Source organism: Girardinichthys multiradiatus, chromosome 9, assembly GCF_021462225.1.
Source record: "Girardinichthys multiradiatus isolate DD_20200921_A chromosome 9, DD_fGirMul_XY1, whole genome shotgun sequence".
Taxonomy (NCBI): Eukaryota; Metazoa; Chordata; class Actinopteri; order Cyprinodontiformes; family Goodeidae; genus Girardinichthys; species Girardinichthys multiradiatus.
In genome coordinates this window covers 26,644,329-26,665,007 of record NC_061802.1, presented here as the reverse complement: position 1 = coordinate 26,665,007, position 20,679 = coordinate 26,644,329, and the positions used below count along the sequence as shown (strand labels likewise).

General features: G+C 41.7%; 1 protein-coding gene across 4 annotated transcripts; it reads left to right on the top strand.

The window, feature by feature from the left end:
* Positions 1-1,330: 1,330 nt before the first annotated feature.
* cdkn2c (cyclin-dependent kinase inhibitor 2C (p18, inhibits CDK4)) lies at positions 1,331-17,438 on the top strand. Of its 4 annotated transcripts, none has more exons than XM_047375471.1 (5): positions 1,331-1,628; positions 1,709-1,760; positions 2,709-2,832; positions 14,490-14,856; positions 17,368-17,438. In XM_047375471.1, the coding sequence occupies exons 3-4, from the start codon at positions 2,710-2,712 to the stop codon at positions 14,853-14,855; spliced, it is 489 nt and encodes a 162-aa protein (XP_047231427.1). In that variant the 5' UTR covers positions 1,331-1,628; positions 1,709-1,760; position 2,709; the 3' UTR covers position 14,856; positions 17,368-17,438. The 4 variants fall into 4 exon arrangements, with proteins under 4 accessions (XP_047231427.1, XP_047231429.1, XP_047231428.1 ...); XM_047375473.1 differs by having other exon boundaries at positions 1,712-1,760; positions 14,490-14,847; positions 17,368-17,427; XM_047375472.1 differs by having other exon boundaries at positions 14,490-14,847; positions 17,368-17,427.
* The last annotated feature ends 3,241 nt before the right edge of the window (positions 17,439-20,679 follow it).

Below are 20,679 nucleotides of genomic sequence, written 5' to 3'. Positions count from 1 at the left end.
TGGTTGGATGTTAAGGCAACATTAAGCTTCTCCCCATAAAAAAAAACACATTTATTTTAACACGCTATAATATAACATTGTGAATTTCTCAAATACCTTGTTGCTGATTAGGCTTCACATTCTGGAATTAGTTTCACTAAATTGTTAAATATTTTTACTTTTCACATTTATGCACTTTTCTGCTCAACTGTAGAAGTTAGGACACATTACTCACAACTGAGTCAACAGATGAAAAACAAACATTAAAAACAAGATCCCAAAATTGCTTAAATTCATTTTTTTCCAGAATAACAAAGAAATGAAGCACAACACCGTCTGACGATGTTCACCCTGTTTTAAGAAACCTATTCAGAGCTCTAAAAAGCTCAATAGAAAACTGCTAAATTAAATAATGTGGGCCCGAAGAAAATACTGCTTATGGGCTCAAACAACCTTGGGCCAGTTCAGCATATCCATTAATCAGTCCTATTTCCACTGCAAGATTGTACAAATAGAAAAATAAAAAGACAAAAAGGCAGGAAATAAAGACACGACGGACACGACGGGTTGTTAGGGGCTTTTTTTTTTATCTCGAGGTGCATAAGAGGACTATTTGATGCAGGAAAGGCTGCTATTACATCCATTAATGACTACAACCTCCTATGAGCAAATGTCCCCCAGAGAGTGAAGCTACAAAATAACGCAGAAAGATGCTGCACTGTGTAGCAGCATTAAAACACAAGGTTCTCGCTTCCTTACTGTAGGTTATCAGCACGCTGCAGTGCGCTCTAAAATTAATTCTCCATTTTCCCGGCCACGCCGCAGCAATGAGATGGTGGCTCAAGAATGCTCCTTCACAAACCGCCGGCGGATGACCTGGTAGAGGTGACAACGAAAGGGTGAAAGCGGGGTTTCTTGCAGTTAACGAAGAGGGCAAAGCGTGTGTTGGCGGGATGAGAACAGAGACGATCTATCAGAGATCTGAGCAATAACGAAATCTAAATTGTTAGAGTTCCCCTGGTGATTATTAACAGTCTTGAATGCATCATATTCTGCACATTCACCGAGTTTATTCAGTAATTCCGAAATATTTAATGTTTAACATGCAGGCGGCATTGTTGTGGAAATATCATTCGCATGATGGAAGTGGATGTGAACGGTTCATTCAGCAGTTTGAGCGAATGGGCGGACCACACATACGCGGCGCACCAGTTGCCTCTCCGGGTGATAAAATGGTGCACATCCGGGTTCTTTACCAGGATTCGGTCAAATAAACACCGCCTTTCATGAGCTATGGTCCAATCAGGCCAACTTAGTTGTTTTTAGTTTAATTTCAAACAAAGCGCCCGAACGTTATATTTTTTTAGCCGAATAAAAGGGAGCACTTCAGTTTGAAACTTAATTGCACCGTTTTTGTATCAGAGGGTATTATAGTCAGACATTTCTTCCTCTGAGCATTAATATCGCAAATATTCAGTCGGGCTGCGACAGCATCATCCGCGCTGTGACGGAGTCATCTCTGGAAATACGAGGATCCTCGCTATGATTCAGTGATATTTTGACACATATTGCAGGATTCGTCGTACAGGATGATGCCAGACTATGGGTTGATTAAAAATGGACGGGAACCGATAGTAAATGACACTATGGTGCAGTATTGATTGGTGTTTTATTTTTAATTGAGCTTATTATTTTTTAGCATGTTCAACCGACTAATTCAAGTCTTTAGCAGGGCGCTGAATAAGAGGAAGACACGTGCGGCGGTTCAGATCTCATTTCAAGTAAGTCCCGCATTTGTTTTCGACGTGATTGTTGTGTTATTCCTTTATAAACCCATTTTTAATTGTTTCAGACTGCAACTCACCGTATGCACAGAAAATATACTGCAGACTATAGTGTGGTTAACAGATGTGGCTCCAAAGATAGACGAGTTAGAGAAACAACAACTTGGATCAACTTTGAACTTGGATTTATAATTCTACAAAATATAAAGCAAAATATAATGTAACTTAAAAGTTAAATAAATTTTGTAGGCGTATTTTGGAGATTTTTGCATTTGACCAATGACCAATGAAGCACTATCTGGTTGCATATTCCAGCATACCAGAGTATTTGAACTTTTAGCAGATATTTTAAGCTTACATGGATGTAGGAGAAACAAATATATATCATACAGCCCTAATCTGGGGAGAAGAGAAGCTGGTGGCTAGTTTTTCATGCTTTTATTGTTGAATAGTGCATTACCGAACATTGTGTAGCTTATTTTCTGCTATGCAAATTATTATATCTACATTTAAAATACATTATCTACGTTTTTAAGTTTTAGTGAAGTCTAAGTTGAAGTATGTGAAGTAAAATGTGAATTTATACTAATTCAGTTTGCAATTATTAATAGATGTAGCTTTTAATAAGTGAAAGTAATCCAATAATTGCATAAAGAAGAAAGAAGGAAATGTTTTCCCCTTTACCGCATATTCCTCACAGTAATATTGAATAAATGAATATGCTTCACAAATCTATTTCCCCTAAAGTTGTTTCAACCAGCTTTATGCAAAAATAAGCATTTTCTGCCATGGTCAGAGCAGCAGGCAGGGCCCTGGATGATGCAAGCAGGAGAGGAGGTGCCTGTCTTATTATATTGGACCACTATGTCGAGACTTGTGCCACATGTGCTTTGGAGACCGTCGATATCTGGGATCTAATTCGCTTACCTCTTTTTTTCCCTCAAGAATGGAGTCAACAGAGCAGCTTTGTAATGCCTCGGCATGTGGAAAGCTGGAAAAAGTGCTTGCTTTGTTGCAAGCTGGAACTTATGTTAATGGAAGAAATAGGTTTGGGAGAACTGCTTTGCAGGTATTTCTAAAACCATTCACTTTTTCTGGTTAAAATGTTATGAAATTATTCTATAACTTGTATGATACATTGTGGCATTTCCTACTTTTAATTCTCTTTGTTCAAAATGAAACTGAAATTTCTTTACAATGTGCTAAATTTATGTTAGATTTATTCCTAATTTATTCTGTGATATTAAATAACTTAATGTTTTTTATAGTTTGTCATGTCACTTAATCTGGTTTATAACCTAAACTACTTAAAGTATGTCTATTTTTTACAGACCAGTGAATATGTTACTCAGACATAAAAGAGACTGAGAAAATACTTTTACTATGTATTATTTTTCTGTTTCTAAATATCCACACACACAAAACATTTGGAGTTTAAGAACAAAGAGAGAAAGAAAATAGGTAGTTGTTGCTCAGTGGAAAAGTACAGGCCTCACACTGAAGGTAAACTTTTATCATATAACAAAATAAAGTAATTCTGTAATTCAGAAGGAAATAACAGCTGCACCACCATAAACAACACACGTTGAAATTATTACTCGTTTCCAGCAGTAACTATTTAACAAACAAGCTTTAGACTTTTCTGACACACACACACACACTCAGAAGGTCAGTAGCCTGGTAGAAACTCAATGGAGCATTGTGAGTGCCTCTAATCATTGCACACCCTGATCTAGGTTTATTTGTAGTTGTCTTTGTAACTATTAAAGGGGGACAGTGCACCTGGGCGCGGCAGTGGTGCAGGGGTAAAATATGCAACCCATATTCAGAGGCTGTCTCCACCCCTTTCCTGTCACCTTACTGTCGAAAAAAAACCTGATAAAAATAAAGGTTACTATTGCCTCAAAAAAAAAAAAAAGAATTAAGAAAAAAAAGCTGTAGTAGTTTTGAAATGACTTTTTAAGTGACAGTATGAAAAGTAGGTCAGAAGAAATTTTCTTAGGTCTTGTAATGAGCTAAACTTTTGAAGAGCCAGAAAACAAGTGCAGTGACTCTATGAATAGATAAAGTAATGATTTGTATTATTTGTTTTTTATAAAGGACTACTTTATAAGATAATTATTAGGTAATCCTTTTTTATTATTATTATGTTTTTTGTTTTTTTTAAAAGCCATGTAGATGCTATATATATCACATTAATAAGTTGGTAGGTTCACAATAAACATGAACTGGATTGGCCTAATTGTTATTTTGTTGTTATTTTCTTTTTCCAGAGCAGGAGAAACAACAGGAAACAGTAAAAAATTTGATTTACTCATTCGCAGTGGATGAATAAATAATCCAACACATTCTGCTTGTTTGAACTGTGGGCTTCTCTCACCCATTAACAAAATATGTTTCAGTTGTCCTGACAAACTGACAAAACTCTTTAACAAAATATATATATATATATATATATATATATATATATATATATATATCCTTCTCAGTTATAAAGAAACTTTATTAGCATTAAAGCAATCGAACCCTTCCTCTATCTTCCTTTTTTAAATTTTTAGGCACTAGTGGTCATTATTGACAGCTACCAGACTGTAAATCGGCAGAGAAAGAAGGGGTAAGACATGCTTTAGGATGAATAAAGTATTATTGAATTGAATTGAATGCAGTAAAGATGTTATGATTCTGGCCCGTCTGCCTGCCTGCTCCTTGTCTGACGGATTGGATTTTTGGATTTCGACTCTGTTTTCTGCCTCTGGTTTTCTGCCTCTGCCTGCCCCTTGTCTGACACCTCTAGCTCTGGAATTCGACCCTGTTTCTGTCCCTGGATTTACGCCTCAGCCTAACCACTGGTTTATTCAGCCTGAGCCCGCCTGGCTCTCTAGTCTGCCTGGAATTATTGTCAGGAGGACAATCACAGCTCTCTGTGTTCCTGTTACAGCCACTAACTAGTCTCTCTGTTCTCAGTGGTTCCTGGAAGCTGACTGCTGTTCTCCTGCTTTCTGATCCTGAGTTACTGAATAAACCTTTTTACTTATCACTTTGTGTTTGGCTGAATTTGGGTTCTCTGTCTCTGGTCGTGATAGAAAAATCTGGCCAAAAGATGGACCCATCGCCAACACAACTATGGCACGCTAGTGTGGACCACGCCATTTCTCGTTTGGATGCCGGCGTAGAAACAGTAATTGCTATGCTGTGCTCACTCACCTGCTCCCACACTAGCACCTTAACAGCCTGTTTTTGCCTTAATTCCTGATCAATCTGCTGTGTTTAGGGAACAAGTGTCTGTGCTTCTTGATTCAGGGGCAGACACAGAGTTTATGGATGAGTCGTTCGCCAGAGACCTTGACATCAAGCTCATTCCCACGTCTGATACCCAGAATGTTCTGGTGTTGGATGGCCACAGCATCAACTGTTCACACTACATAACAGAGGTAAAACTCACACTGGGGGGCAATCATCAGGACGAAGTCACATTCAGGATCATCAATTCTCCTAAGTTACCCATTGTTCTTGGGGTCTCCATGGTTACAAAAACACAACCCTCACATAGACTGGCAAGCCCAAGAGATTTTGGGCTGGGCAAGGTCCTGCTCGGCCACATGTCTTTCCTCTGCTATCACAGACAATGTTCCGGAAAATGACATTGAGGAGACATGCCCCTATTTATCTAAAGTGCCTCCCAAATATCATGCTTTGAAGGAGGTTTTCAACAAGTCCAGGGCCACTGCACTTCCTCCTCACAGACCCTATGGCAATAGATCTCCTACCAGGCACATCTCCCTCTAGGGGTCGATTGTATCCATTGTCTGGACCAGAGAACCAAGCCGTGAAAAACTATGTCGAAGATTCACTAAAGAATCAGAATCAGAAAAGCTTTATTGCCAAGTACGTTTTTGGACATACAAGGAATTTGTTTTGGCGTAGTCGGTGCAATACAATACAAATTAAACAGTATAAACATATCTACAATATAATATAAATATATGTGCACAGTTTTAAGTGAGTGAGAGTAAATATAGAGCAGTATAAGACGCAAGAGCAATACAACAGTGCAGATGATCAGTGTGCAAGTAAAGCAGGAGTCCATGCTGAGCGTTAATGTAACGCATAGAGTTACAGGTTACAGGTGTCCGTCAGCAAAAAAATGAAGGGGGTGTGGGGGAAACGGAGAGTGTCAGGGTGGTTTCCGGGCTTTGTTAACCAGGCTGGTGGCAGATGGGAAAAAACTGTTTTTGTGGCGTGAGGTTTTGGTCCGGATGGACCGCAGCCTCCTGCCAGAGGGGAGAGTCTCAAAGAGTCTGTGACCGGGGTGGGAGGGATCAGCCAGAATCTTCCCTGCCCGCTTCAGGGTCCTGGAGGTGTACAGTTCCTGGAGCGACAGTAGACTGCAGCCAATCACCTTCTCAGCAGACCGAATGACACGCTGCAGCCTGCCCTTATCCTTGGCTGTAGCAGCGGCGTACCAGATGGTGATGGAGGAGGTGAGGATGGACTCAATGATGGCTGTGTAGAAGTGCACCATCATAGTCTTTGGCAGGTTGAATTTCTTCAGCTGCCGCAGGAAGAACATCCTCTTGATGAGGGAGCTGGTTTTGGAGCTTCTCAGAGTACAGTCGTTTGGCCTCTTTCACTGCCTTGCCAAACTTGTACTTTGCCTCTCTGTATATGTCTTTGTCCCCACTCCTGAAGGCCTCTTCCTTATCCAGTCTTAACCTTCTGAGTTTAGCTGTGAACCAGGGTTTGTCGTTGTTGTAACTCACCCTGGTGCATGATGGTACACAGCTGTCCTCACAGAAGCTGATGTAGGAAGTCACAGCCTCTGTGTACTCGTCCAGACTGTTGGTAGTAGTCCTGAACACATCCCAGTCTGTACAGCCTAAACACGCCTGGAGATTCTCCACAGCCTCACTGCTCCACTTCCTTGTCGTCCTCACAACAGGTTTGCAGAGCTTTAGTTTCTGCCTGTATGCAGGAATCAGGTGGACCATGATGTGGTCGGATTGGCCCAGTGCAGCACGTGGGACGGCGTGATAAGCGTCTCTGATGGTGGTGTAACAGTGATCCAGAATATTGTCCTCTCTGGTCGGACATTTTATAAACTGTCTATATTTGGGGAGTTCGTGGGTGAGATTACCTTTGTTAAAGTCGCCAACGACAATTACTAAGGAGTCCGGGTTGGTCCGCTCCACACTCAGTATCTGGTCGGCGAGCATGCGCTGTGCGACCTGCACGTTAGCTTGCGGCGGGATGTAAACACCGACCAGGATGAACGAAACGAACTCACGGGGGGAATAGAAAGGCTTACAGTTTATGATGAAGGCTTCCAGGTCTGGAGAACAGTGCTGCTGAATCACTGTCACGTCGTTGCACCAACCACTGTTGAGGTAAAAACAGATTCCTCCACCTTTCGCTTTGCCGGAGAGTTCCGTGTCTCTGTCCGCTCTGTAGAGCTGGAATCCTGCCAGCTGCAGCGCAGAGTCCGGTATTAATCCGCACAGCCACGTCTCCGTGAAGCACAAAGCTGCCGATGAATAAAAGTCCCTGTTTTTCCCCAACAGCAGTTGTAGTTCCTCAATTTTTGTGGGGAAGTGAGCGCACGTTAGAGAGAAATATTCCAGGTAACGGTGTTCGTAGTCCACGCTGGCGAAGACGTAGCAGCACCCCAGCCCGTTTCCCTCTCTTCCGGCGTTTCACCGCGTGAACAAAGGTGAGCGCACCTTTGACCGGAATGTCCAAAAATTCCAGAGCAGTAGGCAGAAAAGTGGGAAATAACTCCTCTGGTGTAGTAGCCCTGATGTTCATGAGTTCTTCTCTGGTGAGAGAGCTCCGGGTACCATCACAGAAGACCGTTTTAAAGCAAAAAACAAAACAAAACAATGCGCACCAACACGCCGAGGGGACCATCTGCGGCGCCATCTTGTGTTATGGATGAATTATTCGACCTCCTTCTTCACCAGCAGGGGCAGGCTTCTTCTTTGTGGGTAAGAAGGATGGGTCCCTGAGACCATGCATAGACTACAGGGGTTTGAATGACATAACCATTAAAAATCATTACCCTCTACCTCTCATGAACACTGCTTTTGACGTAATTTGAGGAGCCAAGATATTTACCAAGTTGGATCTGAGAAACGCTTATCACCTGGTCCGCATCAAGGAAGGTGACGAGTGGAAGACGGCTTTTAACACTCCCACAGGTCACTTCGAATACCGTGTGATGCCTTTTGGGTTAACCAATGCTCCAGCAGTTTTTCAGGCCCTAGTTAATGATGTCCTGAGGGACATGGTCGGTCAGTTTGTTTTTGTATACCTTGATGACATTCTGATTTATTCCCAGGATCTAGAAACCCACAGAAATCATGTCCGGGCTGTCCTCCTTCGCCTCCTTCAGAACCATCTTTTTGTCAAAGCTGAGAAATGCGAGTTTCACACCACAACCACATCTTTTTTAGGTTTCATCATTTCTCCTGACCAAGTCATTGTGGATCCTTCCAAGGTCAAGGCGTTCTTGGAGTGGCCATCTCCTACTGACCGTAAGCAGCTTCAAAGATTTCTGGGGTTTGCTAACTTCTATAGATGTTTCATAAGAAATTACAGCCTTGTTGCAGTCCCTCTCATTGCTCTCACGTCATCCAAAGTCAAGTTTGCATGGAACGAGGTGGCAGAAAAAGCCTTCGTCAAGCTCAAGAACCTGAGCTTCGTCAAGCTCAAGAACCCTAACCCGACAAGCAGTTCATAGTGGAGGTCGACGCCTCTAACACTGGGTTGGGGCAGTCCTAAGCCAAAGAAGTTCTGATGATCGTATTCACCCATGTGCCTTCTTTTCTAGGACTTTGTCTCAAGCTGAACACAATTATGATGTGGGGGACCGAGAACTTCTAGGTGTCAAGTTGGCTCTCGAAGAGTGGAGGCATTGGCTAGAGGGGGCTAAAGAACCTTTTCTTGTTTGGACAGACCATAAAAACCTGGAGTACCTGAGATCAGCAAAGTGCCTTAATCCCAGGCAGGCTAGGTGGGCTGTCTTCTTTGGAAGGTTCAACTTTTCCTTATCTTTCAGACCTGGAGTCAAGAATGGCAAACCCGACGCCCTGTCCAGAATTCTGGAACCCACAGAACCACAGAGCACTGGGGAGGACGAGTTCATTCTCCCGGAATCAGTGAGACTCTCAGTCACTATGCTGGAACTGGAAGGAGAAGTCAGAGATGCCATCAAAGATCTCCCTGTCCCAGCTTCATGCCCATCTGACCGGTGTTTTGTTCCGGAGCGCCTCGTACCAAAGCTACTAGATTCATGTCATAATTCACGTCTGTTCTGTCATCCTGGTATCAGCAGGACATTGCAGATGGTCCGGACTCAGTTTTGGTGTCCATCTCTAGTCAAAGATGTTACAGATTACGTCACAACCTGTACTCAATGTTCCCAAGCCAAGTCTTCTCATCGCCCTCCTGCTGGACTCCTACATCCACTGCCTATTCCTCCTCGTCCCTGGTCCCATGTCGCCATGGATTTTGTGACAGGTTTGCAGTATTAAATGGCTTCACAGTTCTAACTGTCATTGACAGGTTTTCTAAAATGGTTCACCTCATCCCTCTCAAGACGTTGCCTTCAGCCAAGGAAATGGGGGACATTCTGGCACGTGAGGTTTTTCGCCTTCATGGCATACCCACAGACATTGTCTCAGACAGAAGGCCCCAGTTCGTGTCACATTTCTGGAGAGAGTTTTGTTCCTTGCTGGGGATTACAGTCAGTTTGTCCTCAGGATTTCACCCAGTCGGACGGACAAACTGAGAGGGCCAACCAGGAGGTGGAGACCAAACTTCGCGCACTATGTGAGTCAGACGCAACAAGATGGTCTCAAAATGTACTCTGGGTTGAATATGCTGTCAACATCCTCCTGGCTAGTGCCGTGGGGTTATCCCCTTTCCAAGTCGTGTTTGGTTTTCAGCCACCCATGTTCACAGTCCCAAGAAGCTGAGGTTCCTTCTGCTCAGGCCGCGCCCCTAAGATGTCAGCGCATCTGGAGAAAGGCAAGAAGGTCCATGATCAGGATGTTGGAGGTGCAGGCACGCACAGCAAATCGTCGGAGAATCCCTGCTCCAAGCTACCAAGTGGGACAGAAGGTTTGGCTGTCCACCAAGGACCTTCCGCTTCTGGTTGACTCCCGTAAACTGGCACCTCGTTTTGTGGGACCTTTTCCCATATCCAAGATCATCAATCCTGTGGCTGTTCGTTTACATCTGCCTCGTACCATGAGAGTTCACCCTACCTTCCACGTGTCCTGGATCAAGCCCTATGTGGTGTCCCGTCTCGTGCCCACCTCTGGGCCCCATCCACCCGCCCGGCATCTTGCTGATGGCCCAGTCTACACTGTCTGGCGCATCATCCAGTCCAGACAGCAGGGACGTGGCATACGTTATCTGGTGGACTGGGAGGGCTATGGTCCTGAGGAGAGGTCCTGGATTCCTGCACGATTCATCGTGGACAAAACCCTCATCCGGGATTTCCACCGCCTCCATCCTGATCTGCCTCGGACCAGAGTCGGACCTTAAGGAGGGGGTACTGTTATGATTCTGGCCGGTCTGCCTGCTCTGCTCTCACTCATGCAATCAACTCATCTGCTTCACCTGTCTGCTGCTGCGCAATCACCGTCATGCCACACACCTGTGGAGCTGCAGTTATATACAGCCACCTGACAGGCAGACAGTGCCAGATTTTCGAAAACATTTGTGAGTAGTTATCCAGCGTTCCTTCTTGACTGATCTAGTTCTCTGACCTTGCCTTGCCTCACGGATTTTTGCCTGCCTGCCTGCTCCTTGTCTGACGGATTGGATTTTTGGATTTCGACTCTGTTTTCTGCCTCTGACTGCCCCTTGTGTGACGCCTCTAGCCCTGGAATTCGACCCTGTGTCTGTCCCTGGATTTATGCCTCAGCCTAACCACTGGTTTATTCAGCCTGAGCCCGCCTGGCTCTCTAGTCTGCCTGGAATTATTGTCAAGAGGACAATCACAGCTCTCTGTGTTCCTGTCACAGCTTCAGCTGATTCCCCGGAGGATTTGGATCAGTCGGAAATCCGACTTCAGTCTGTTGGACGCTTCCTCATTAACTGTCTGGATCACTTCCTCCTCTGGATTCTGTGCTTCATCCCCAGACTGAGAAAGTTAGTGGCTTTATCTAACTCTTTGCAAATCCTGAGTTTTATTCAGCCACTAACTAGTCTCTCTGTCCTCAGTGGTTCCTGGAAGCTGACTGATGTTCACCTGCTTTCTGATCCTGAGTTACTGAATAAACCTTTTTACTTATCACTTTATGTTTGGCTGAATTTGGGTTCTCTGTCTCTGGTCGTGATAAAAGGTCTTAAAGTCAGGAATCGAACCCAGGACGCCTGCATCGAGGACTAGCTTCTCTTTGTGGTGTGCCCGCACTATCGCTACACCACACAACACCCACCCTTCTTTTAATTTCTGACCAGCTTTTTGCTTGTGAACTCTGGTATTTTGACAATTTACATGTTGAATTTAAGTTTGAACATGAACTTGAAAGCCTTTATTGTCATTTAACTGAGGTACAACAACGAAATTCAGAGTGCAACTCCAAATGGTACACATGTAAATACTAAAAAATACACATGCAGCAATTTAAAATACACAGTAAAGTAGGAATAGTAAAGTGAGTCTGGAAGTTCTGGATTTGAAGTATCTGTAGCACCTACTGGAGGGAAACAGTTCAAACAGATGATGACCCGGCTGTGTAGTGTCCTATATTACAATTTTTAGCTCTTGAGAGAATGCGCCTGTTTGCAATGTCTGATGATGAGCTTCAAGTCTTAGAGGTAATCTAAAAGCCTCTCCAAAAAGTTAATATTTATTTCAGTACCAATAGTAATAGAGAATTTATTTTATTTAAAATTCGAAAATATTGTAATTTGTGCAAAACATTGTATTTTTTAGCACAAGATCCATAAAAAATATTTTTAAATCTGAAATATTACTTTATGGCATACCCAATTTTGCCATTAAGTCAGTCTTTCCCACAACGTTTTTCAGACAGTCATTGAAGCCACCAAATGTTAATGCAAAAGAAGCTTTGCGTTAACAAAGTAATGTCTCCAAGCCAATTAATGGAAAGTTGAGTGGAAAGAAAAAGTGTGGTTAACAGAGGAAAGTAAATTTTGACTACTATTCTGAAATCAATGTCCGTGAGTGAAACCTTAACAGTCAGTGATGATTTAGGGAGCCATGTCATGTGCTGGTGTTGGTCCACTTTGTTTTATCAAGTCCAACGTTAGCTCAAACTTCTGGCAGTATATTTAAAGCACTTCATGCTTTGCTCTGCCAACAAGCTTTGCAATAGATGCTTATTCCCCCTTCCACCACGACCCTGTATCTGCCAAAAGCATCTGGTTAATGTCCATGGTATCCCTGTGCTTGATTAAGATATGCCTGTATGTACAATGGTATAAAAAAAAAAGAATTGGCACCCTTACAGATTTCTTCTATTTTTGCTTTTTTTTCCACTCTTAAATATTTTGGATCATCAACACATTTATCATTATTTATCATCATTCATCATTTATTAAGGGAAAAAAAAGCTATCCAAATCAACATGGCCCCATGTGAAAAAGTTATTGCCCCATTGTTAAATCATGAATTACATTATTAACCACAAAAACTTAAATACAGTTTCACTGGCCACACCCAGGGTTGATTACTGCCAGACCTGAAATCGAGAAATCACATACAAATGGACTTTGTCTCTCAACATAAAGTAGGCTAAAAGATCTCAAAAAGTAACACATCATGCCCTGATCTGTTTTTCATACTTCCAATTTTAGGCTCATATCACCAATATGAAATGGATCAGAATTTAATTTAGTTAAATAACTGATTTAGTTTTATTATTTTGCTTGTGAAAGTCTGGGTAATGAAATGACATGACAGTGCTTGGACCACACACAAATTTGATTATACACTTATGAAACATGGCTGTTGCGTCGAGCCAACTTCCATTTCAAGAAGTGTTTTTTTTTTTACCAGTGAAGCCTCTGCATAGCATTTTACCTCTGTGGTGCGTTCAAGTTGGATTACATATTCTAGTATCTATTTTAAAATAACTTGGAAATCTTTTTTTATCATCAATGGTCCTATTAACATTTTCTAAGTAATACCTTGAATATTTGCAACTGTTGGGAATTGTTTTTTCATTAAATAGTCAAATTTGGCCAAAACTCAACTCCTTTCTGTATTGGCCACTTTTCAAATGTTGCTAATTAAAATACGCCCTCAAGTACATTGGTTATGTAGCAGGACAGTTATCCAAAGCCCACCAGCATGTCCTCCCCTGAATGGCTCATTAAAACAAAATGAAGGTTGTGGAGGCACTGGGTGGCTCAGTTGGTAGCAGGTGCACCATATGCAGAGGCTAAAATCCTCGACTGTTCTGGGTGATGGGTTCGATTCCCGGTCTCGGGCCATTTAATGCATGTCCCTTCTTCCTTCCCTTCTCTACACACCCTGTTTCTGTCAAGTTACCATTTAATAAATGCCACTAGTGCAAAGAAATGAAATGAAGGTTTTGATGTGGCCTATTCAAAGTCCAGATTTAATTGCAATGCTGTTGCATGACCTTAAACAAGTCAATCATGCTTCAACCCAACCCCGAATTAAAACATTTCTGAAAAGAACAGTGGGTCAACTCCCTCCACAGATGTAAGAGACTAATCTGCGTTGACGTCTTCCTGTCAGGTTTCTGTGCTCACCACAGTAACAAGATATGAGCACTTGTCAGGTTTATATAAATAAACTGAATTCAATAGAATTGCCAGTTATCGCAAATGTTGATGGCAGCTGCCAACAGTGGCACAGCCAGTTATTAAGGGATAATTACTTGTTCACACAGGGTTAGGTTGGCTTGAATAGCTTTTTTGTCTTGATAAATGAAATCTGAAATTGCATTTTGTAGTTACTCTGGTTATTTGTCTGATATAAGTGTGATTAAAAGCAAGAGCATATGTGTGATGGGCCAATATATTTTCACATAATACAAGATATTCTTGCTTTACTGTTTCAACAGCCCTTGTAGCTCAATGCCCAGAACGTAATTTAGAGCAATTATCACTGTCAAAAAAGAATAATCTGGACAAGTTGCTATTGCAAAATTACAGGCCCATCTCAAATCTTCCATTCATCAGTAAGGTTATTGAAAAAGCTGTGTTTTTAACAGTTAAATACCATCTTAACAATGACCAGCTGCTTTGACGTCTTTCACTCAGGTTTACTTGAAGGACAGGGACATTTTTGTATCAGTAGGTAACTTTATATCAGAGTTAACCAAAAACTGCAAAAATGCTGAATCCCTGAATTCTTTTAAATCAAGGTTATAACCCCATTTGATTTGCTTGTGATTGTTCTTTTTAAACTGTAAAACTAAAACGTATTGGTAAAGGTCTCCACTGGGGCTAAAGGTTAAATTAGGATGCTCCACATTGGAACAGACAGCGTAAAGGAACTCACTGTCCACAGTGAGAAACACCCCTCCAGCAATAAGTTTCTGACTCTTGGTCCAGATGCGGATCAGTGATTAAAAGGAAAATTTCCCCATTATCAAGACACATAATGGGTCATAACAGGAGTTGTACCCCCCCGTTTTATTTTATGTAAGAAAATATTGGCCTAAAACCTCAAAAGTTCTCAAATTTTTCCCTCCATCTTTACTTTCCTTACCTTTCCAGGTGGCGATGCTGGGAAACAGCGCTCTCGTCAACGCTCTCCTCGAGGCAGGAGCTGACCCCAACGTGCGCGACATGATCCTAAAGCTCACCGTGACTCACGATGCCGCACGCGAGGGTTTCCTGGAGACAGTGCGCGTGCTGGTAGATCGTGGGGCGGATGTGAATCTCGCGGACGAAAACGGTAACCTGCCACTGCATCTGGCCGCGAAGGAGGGGCACCTGGAGGTGGTGAAGCTTCTCCTGGAGCTGACCGAGGACCCCCAGAAGACCAACGATCTGGGACACTCCGCTCTGAAGCTGGCACGAGACGCCAAGCACGAGGAGACGGCTGATTTCATCGAGCAGTGTTTGGGCTCCTGTGAGTGATGTAAGGGAAGGTCTTTCTGCTAATTCGGCGGTCTTCAGATGAAGAGCAGTTTTAGTAGTAGGGGTACATATTCTATTTCTCATATTTAGGTTAAATAAAATGTTTGTGGCCTATGGCTTATTTGGTCATATGTTCTTTTGTTATTTCATTTGCTTTCCTGGTAGATTTCTACCATTCATCATTGACATTGCAAGGAGAACGCACAAATAATGTTTGTTTAGGGTAAGGTTTGAATGTTTAAGCTGCATTTAACACTAGATTGAGCCTACAAACAGGTTAATCGAGGTCAGGTCTAAACTTGTTAGTCTGAATTATTCGAAGGACAAGGAAAGCAGAGAAAGTTGTGCCACTTTTCATTCTTCCCTCTAATGAGCAAAATGCAGACGTGGGAATAAACGAAGAAAATCCGTCTTTGTGCATGTCCACATCCCTTTTCTGTCTGGAGCTTTATTAAAAGAGCTTTTTGCGACAGCTTGGCCGTGGAGTCCAGCAGCAATATGAAAGTTTATAGGTTCCACCGTTGCGTTAATAGATGTGCGTCAGCTGACATCAGAAATCCACAGACGGCTCTGAGAGCATCGCCATATACCGCCCACACCAACCTTGCAAGAATGTTATCACTATCACTGTATCTTATGACAGCGCAGGTATAACCTGGTACACCTACGAATAAACCAAAGCAAAATAAAGTATTTTGGAAGGAGGAAAAGAACAAGTAGCTCCATTCATTAAACAAAGGAGCAAAATTGTTTAAACGCAGAGCTGACATTAAGGCCCTAACATCTTATTTTTTTCGATCTGTATTTGAGAAACACACCACATGAAGTCCTTGTGAATCTAAAGGAGCACGACACTGGTGAATATCTTTAGAGATGGATAGCTGATGGACCCAGTAGCCTACAGAGGCCTACTCTAAGTGCAAAGGGTTCACGAATCATGATCGTGACCTGCAAAACCTGCGGGTCACAGCGGAGGCTACTGCAAGACGCGGTAAGTGACAACGCCTGATTCTTGCAGTAGCCCCTGCAAAACTGCGGTCAAATAAACCGACACCTCGAGGCCAGCCGATGTAAACAGTCATTTACATGGACATTTCTATAATAGATTTCGCTACTGTAAAAGGCTTTATATGCATATTTTCCTGGGTTGGCCATAAATGCGGCCATATTTGTATGCTCTGTTTTAAGCCTGATTTAGGTAGATAATTCCATTTACTTGCACAAAACTGGTATGGATAAACTTATCGTATTAGATGATAGCTACTGAATTACGCTTTAGTTCAAAGTTGGATACCTCCCTTTAATAAAATCTGGTGCTTCTGGTTATCAAAAAGTAATCATTTGGGTTAATTATGACCGAGTTATTATTTGTGAAAAAGCGGCACGCCCAAATGTTAACAGATTTGATTTATACATTACCCGAGTACGTCTTGGTAACGATGGATCTAGTTATATTTTAGGCTATTACACAATGTATACCTCCGCCAACGAGGCCGTTTTTGTCGGCGTTGGTTTGTGTGTCTTTTGTCAAAATGTGTCTAAAAGTTCTAAACGGATTTTAATGACATTTTCAGATGAGGTGGAAATTATTAGATGTTGGTGGTGATGTTTTTGTTTTTTTGTTGAAGGATTCTCATTATTGCCAGACCATGTTGCGACAACTTGAAATTCCCACATGGTTCACCACCTTGTCAGCAGTCAGTGACCCCATATTGCGTTGGCGGAGGTCTGTGCTCTCTGACTGCTTTTCTAGCTCTTGTCGTGTTAAGGCTAATAAAACTGTGTGAATTGTGATGGGTTTTGGTAAAGTTTAAATCCTAACTTTAAATATGATTTGATCTGCGTGAGCGGCCTCCTGCTCCTCTCTACTCGTCACAGTTAAACGGTTGAATTACCTTATTGAAACCGAGCATGCACAGTTTACAGCACTGGATCCGTTATATTGCAATGCACTCTGGTAAAGAGAATAAAGTTATTACTTGCATTTAAAGCGGAATAGGGTGATCAGTTAAACTTATTGTAGGCCTCGGTTTCATTTCGAACAAAACTTCGGCTGCATTCACGTAATCCTTGTTTCCTTAAATGAATAAATAAATATGAAATCAAAGCCCGTTAGAGGAATTATTGAAATAATTAAAGCTTTTTAGGTTAGTCCTTTGTGGTATTCTTTTGGGTTCTGTGGAGGTGGGTGGGACATTTGTTAACTGAAAAAAGAAAAAGAGAGGGGAGGAGTCTGGCCATATATAGGCTTTAATGAAGGCAGTCGTTTTTGACGTAAACTCAGACGCTCAGGGTTTTAATTGGTTGGACAGTGTTTGGAGCGTGACCTATCAGTGATCTGCTCTGCGTCTGAGGGTGTGACGCTGCACCGCAGACATTAAGCACTCTTCTTCGTTGAAGCACATACATTTTTGAATGAGAGGCTTAGTTATGCATATTTCATAACTGCTTATTTGCATTACCCTAAATAAATCTAAAATAAACCTTTTCCTTCTCTCTCTCTCTCTTACAGACTTGAAACCAAGTCAGTGAAGACTGGACTTTAAACCAAATAAAATCAAACTAAATAAACGTACGTCAAAACACTTTGGTGTCTTCATGGATTACTTGACCAAATCAGAGCTAACAAGTTCTGCCATCTTCTCGTTTTCGCTTGTTTTTGTGTGTTTAAATATGTCCAAGTCACTTGAAAACAATCCTGCGTTTTTCATTAGACAAATTATAAACAAGATACATTAGGCAAAATAAGCTTTGAACATCTCAATGGTTTTCTCAGTAAGCACATTTCAAACGAGGCTCCTGCCATGTAATTCACATAGATGTTAATAACACCCAGGTAATCTACACTTAAAAACAAATTACTCTATAAATTACCAGCAAATAGGGTGGAAATGTACATGAAAGAGAATTAACATACATAAAAAGAAGCTGCAAAAGTAGAAACCAGCTGAAATCTGTTAGTATTTAAAATAATCAGGAGCCCAACAGTGAAAATTAATATCAGCTCCTTTTGTCCTGATTGTCTGAGCATTTTAAATAAACTTTGAGTTTAATTTAATTGAGAAAGAAAATGTCATTATAGTAGATCATCATCAGACAATGGTGTAAAAACCTTTAAAGAATCTGTTTCATTTTTAACTTCCTTAGTGTAACAGAAAAACACAGTGGAGGGCAGTCATTTTGTTTATTCCCTTTCACAAATTGATTCTCTTGTTTCATAGTGTTACTTCATCACTGCGTGGTGCATTAGACAATGTTGCCCCCTCGAAAAAGAAGGTAATTATTCAGAGGCTGGCTCCCTGGTTTAAATTAGAGCTGCGTACTTTAAAGCGCAATGTTTGAAAATTGGAGAGAAAATGGCGCTCTACACACATAGAGGACTCATACCTAATCTGGAAAAATAGACTACTGTCGTATAAAGACACTTCGCCAGAACAGCTTATTTCTCATCATTAATAGAAGAGAACAAGAATAATCCTAGGTTTCTCTTTAGTACAGTTGCTAAACTTACACAGAGTCATAGCTCTGTTGAGCCATCCATTCCCTTTGGTCAGAAGTAATGATTTTATGGGATTTTTCAAAATACAATTGATTCTATTAAAACATAAAATCATTGGCATACTCCCGAACATTATAACTTCATCCTCAGTGAGACTGCATTGGAAGCAGGGCCTTGTCGTATATGAAACCAAGGGAATTGGCTATAGGGCCGCAACCGCGGAAAAGGCACTGGAAGAAATTATATATATATATATATATAATTTTTTTTTTTTTACAATTTTTTCCTATGATGAGAAATGTTTACACATGGGCATGGTCGTACCTGGGGATGGGTACCGAATTCGGTACTTTTATAGCTATAGAGTAATGATGAGTACCTATTCACGTAAAATCAAACGCTACCATGTTTCGGTACCTAAGAATCAGTGTTGCACAGAGGTAGTTGAAGAGTGGGCGAATTTCACAGCATTGCACGCAGCACAGCGTGGTGACGTCAGAAGCCGCTGCTACAGTAAACAAAGCAAGCATGGCTAATAGAAAGCGCTCGAGAGAAAGGCTCCACTTTTCAAAAGGCGATGCAGATTAAGCTCGCTGCAATATTGTGACGCGAAGTGCAAGGCCAGCGACGGGAATACTTCTACAACTCCTGCATTCGGCACCGTTAGCAGATCGTTGTCTGCAGCCAGCAACATGGGTGAGGCAGCCGCATTATCCTCGTTTGCTCCAGGTAAATAAGCCTAGTCTTTAAGATGACGTTAGCATGGTACCGAAAATAGGTACCGACACCGATTTGCGGGTACCGGGGGGCGGCCGGTCTCCGTCCGTCTTAGGGCGGCAAAAAGGCACAAAACGTGTCTGGTTGGAAGCAACTGTAGAAACTGATGTGTTTGGACTGCTTTGATCCAGTGAAGCTTCCTGAGTTATCAAAAATATTAGCTTCATCTATTCTCAACCTTCAACTGGTATGTCAAACCCAATCCCAACCATATTATTTAAGAAAGTGTCCCCTTTAATCACCACCCTTATTTTAGATAGGATTATTCCATCCTTAGTAAATGGATATGTATCACAGGCTTTTAAGGAAGCTGTAACCAAAGCTTTACTTAAGAAACCTTCTCTTAATCAAGATGATTTAATAGATTACAAATTTACATCCAATCTTCCGTTCTTAAAGATTAGTGAGAAAATAATTGCTAATCAAGTGTGTGAGCATTTACACAGCAATGATCTGTTTGAAAAGTCTCATCATAGCACTGAAACAGCACTGGTAAAGGTCATTATGATATTCTCCTGGCCCTAGACAATGGACTTGTGTCTGTACTGTCCTGTTAGATCTCAGTGCTGCATTTGATACAGTCGATTACAATATTCTCTTAGAAAGGTTGGTACATGCTGTAGGGATCAGGGGAACAGCGCTAAGCTGGTTTAAATCTCATCTGACAGATTCCAGTTTGTTCATGTAAATGAACAATCATCTTTAAACTCCAGGGTTAATTGTGGAGTACTACAGGGTTCAGTTCTTGGGTCAATTCTCTTTACCTTATATATGCTTTCAATAGGTAAAATTTCCAGGCACCACGGGATACATTTACACTGTTATGCAGATGATACTCAGCTTTATTTATCCATACATCCTGTTGAGTCCAACCAGTTAGAAATGCTGCAGGCATTCCTTGAACACATAATAATGTATGACTTTAAATTTTCTGCTTCTAAATTCAGACAAGACAGAAGTTGTCGTCTTTGGACCGGAGTCTTTGAAACAGAAACTGCCTAGTCAATCAACTAATGTAGACGGCGTTAAATTGACCTCCAGTAATAGAGTTAAAAACCTTGGTGTCATTTTGACCAGGACATGTCATTTAAATCCAAGATTAAACAGGTTTCTAGGATTTCCTTCTTTCATCTCCGCAACATTGCCAGAATTAGAAATATCCTATCCAGGAGTGACGCTGAAAAACTAGTCCTTGCAATTTTTACTTCAAGGCTGGACTATTGTAATTCCTTACTATGAGGATGTCCACAAAATGCCGTTAAAAGCCTTCAGCTGATTCAAATGGGTGTAGCAAGAGTTTTGATGACAACTAAAAGGAGAGATCATATTTCTCCTATTTTAGCTTCCCTAGAGTCTCTAGAAGTAGAATGGGAGGCAGATCTTTTAGTTATCAGCTCCTCTCCTGTGGAACCAGCTCCCAGTTTTAGTCCGTGAGGCAGACACCCTGTCTACTTTTAAGGCTAGGCTTAAAACTTAACTATTTGATAAACCTTACAGTTAGAGTGGCTTAGGTTATCCTGAGCTATCTCTGTAGTTATGCTGCTATAG

Bases quoted from the DNA above. Each gene is read 5' to 3' on its own strand.
- cdkn2c (XM_047375473.1), top strand. From the start codon at position 2,710: ATGGAGTCAACAGAGCAGCTTTGTAATGCCTCGGCATGTGGAAAGCTG. The intron at 2,833-14,489 runs GTATTTCTAAAA...TTACCTTTCCAG, and splicing joins TTGGGAGAACTGCTTTGCAG to GTGGCGATGCTGGGAAACAG. The intron at 14,848-17,367 runs GTGAGTGATGTA...TCTCTCTTACAG, and splicing joins CGAGCAGTGTTTGGGCTCCT to ACTTGAAACCAAGTCAGTGA.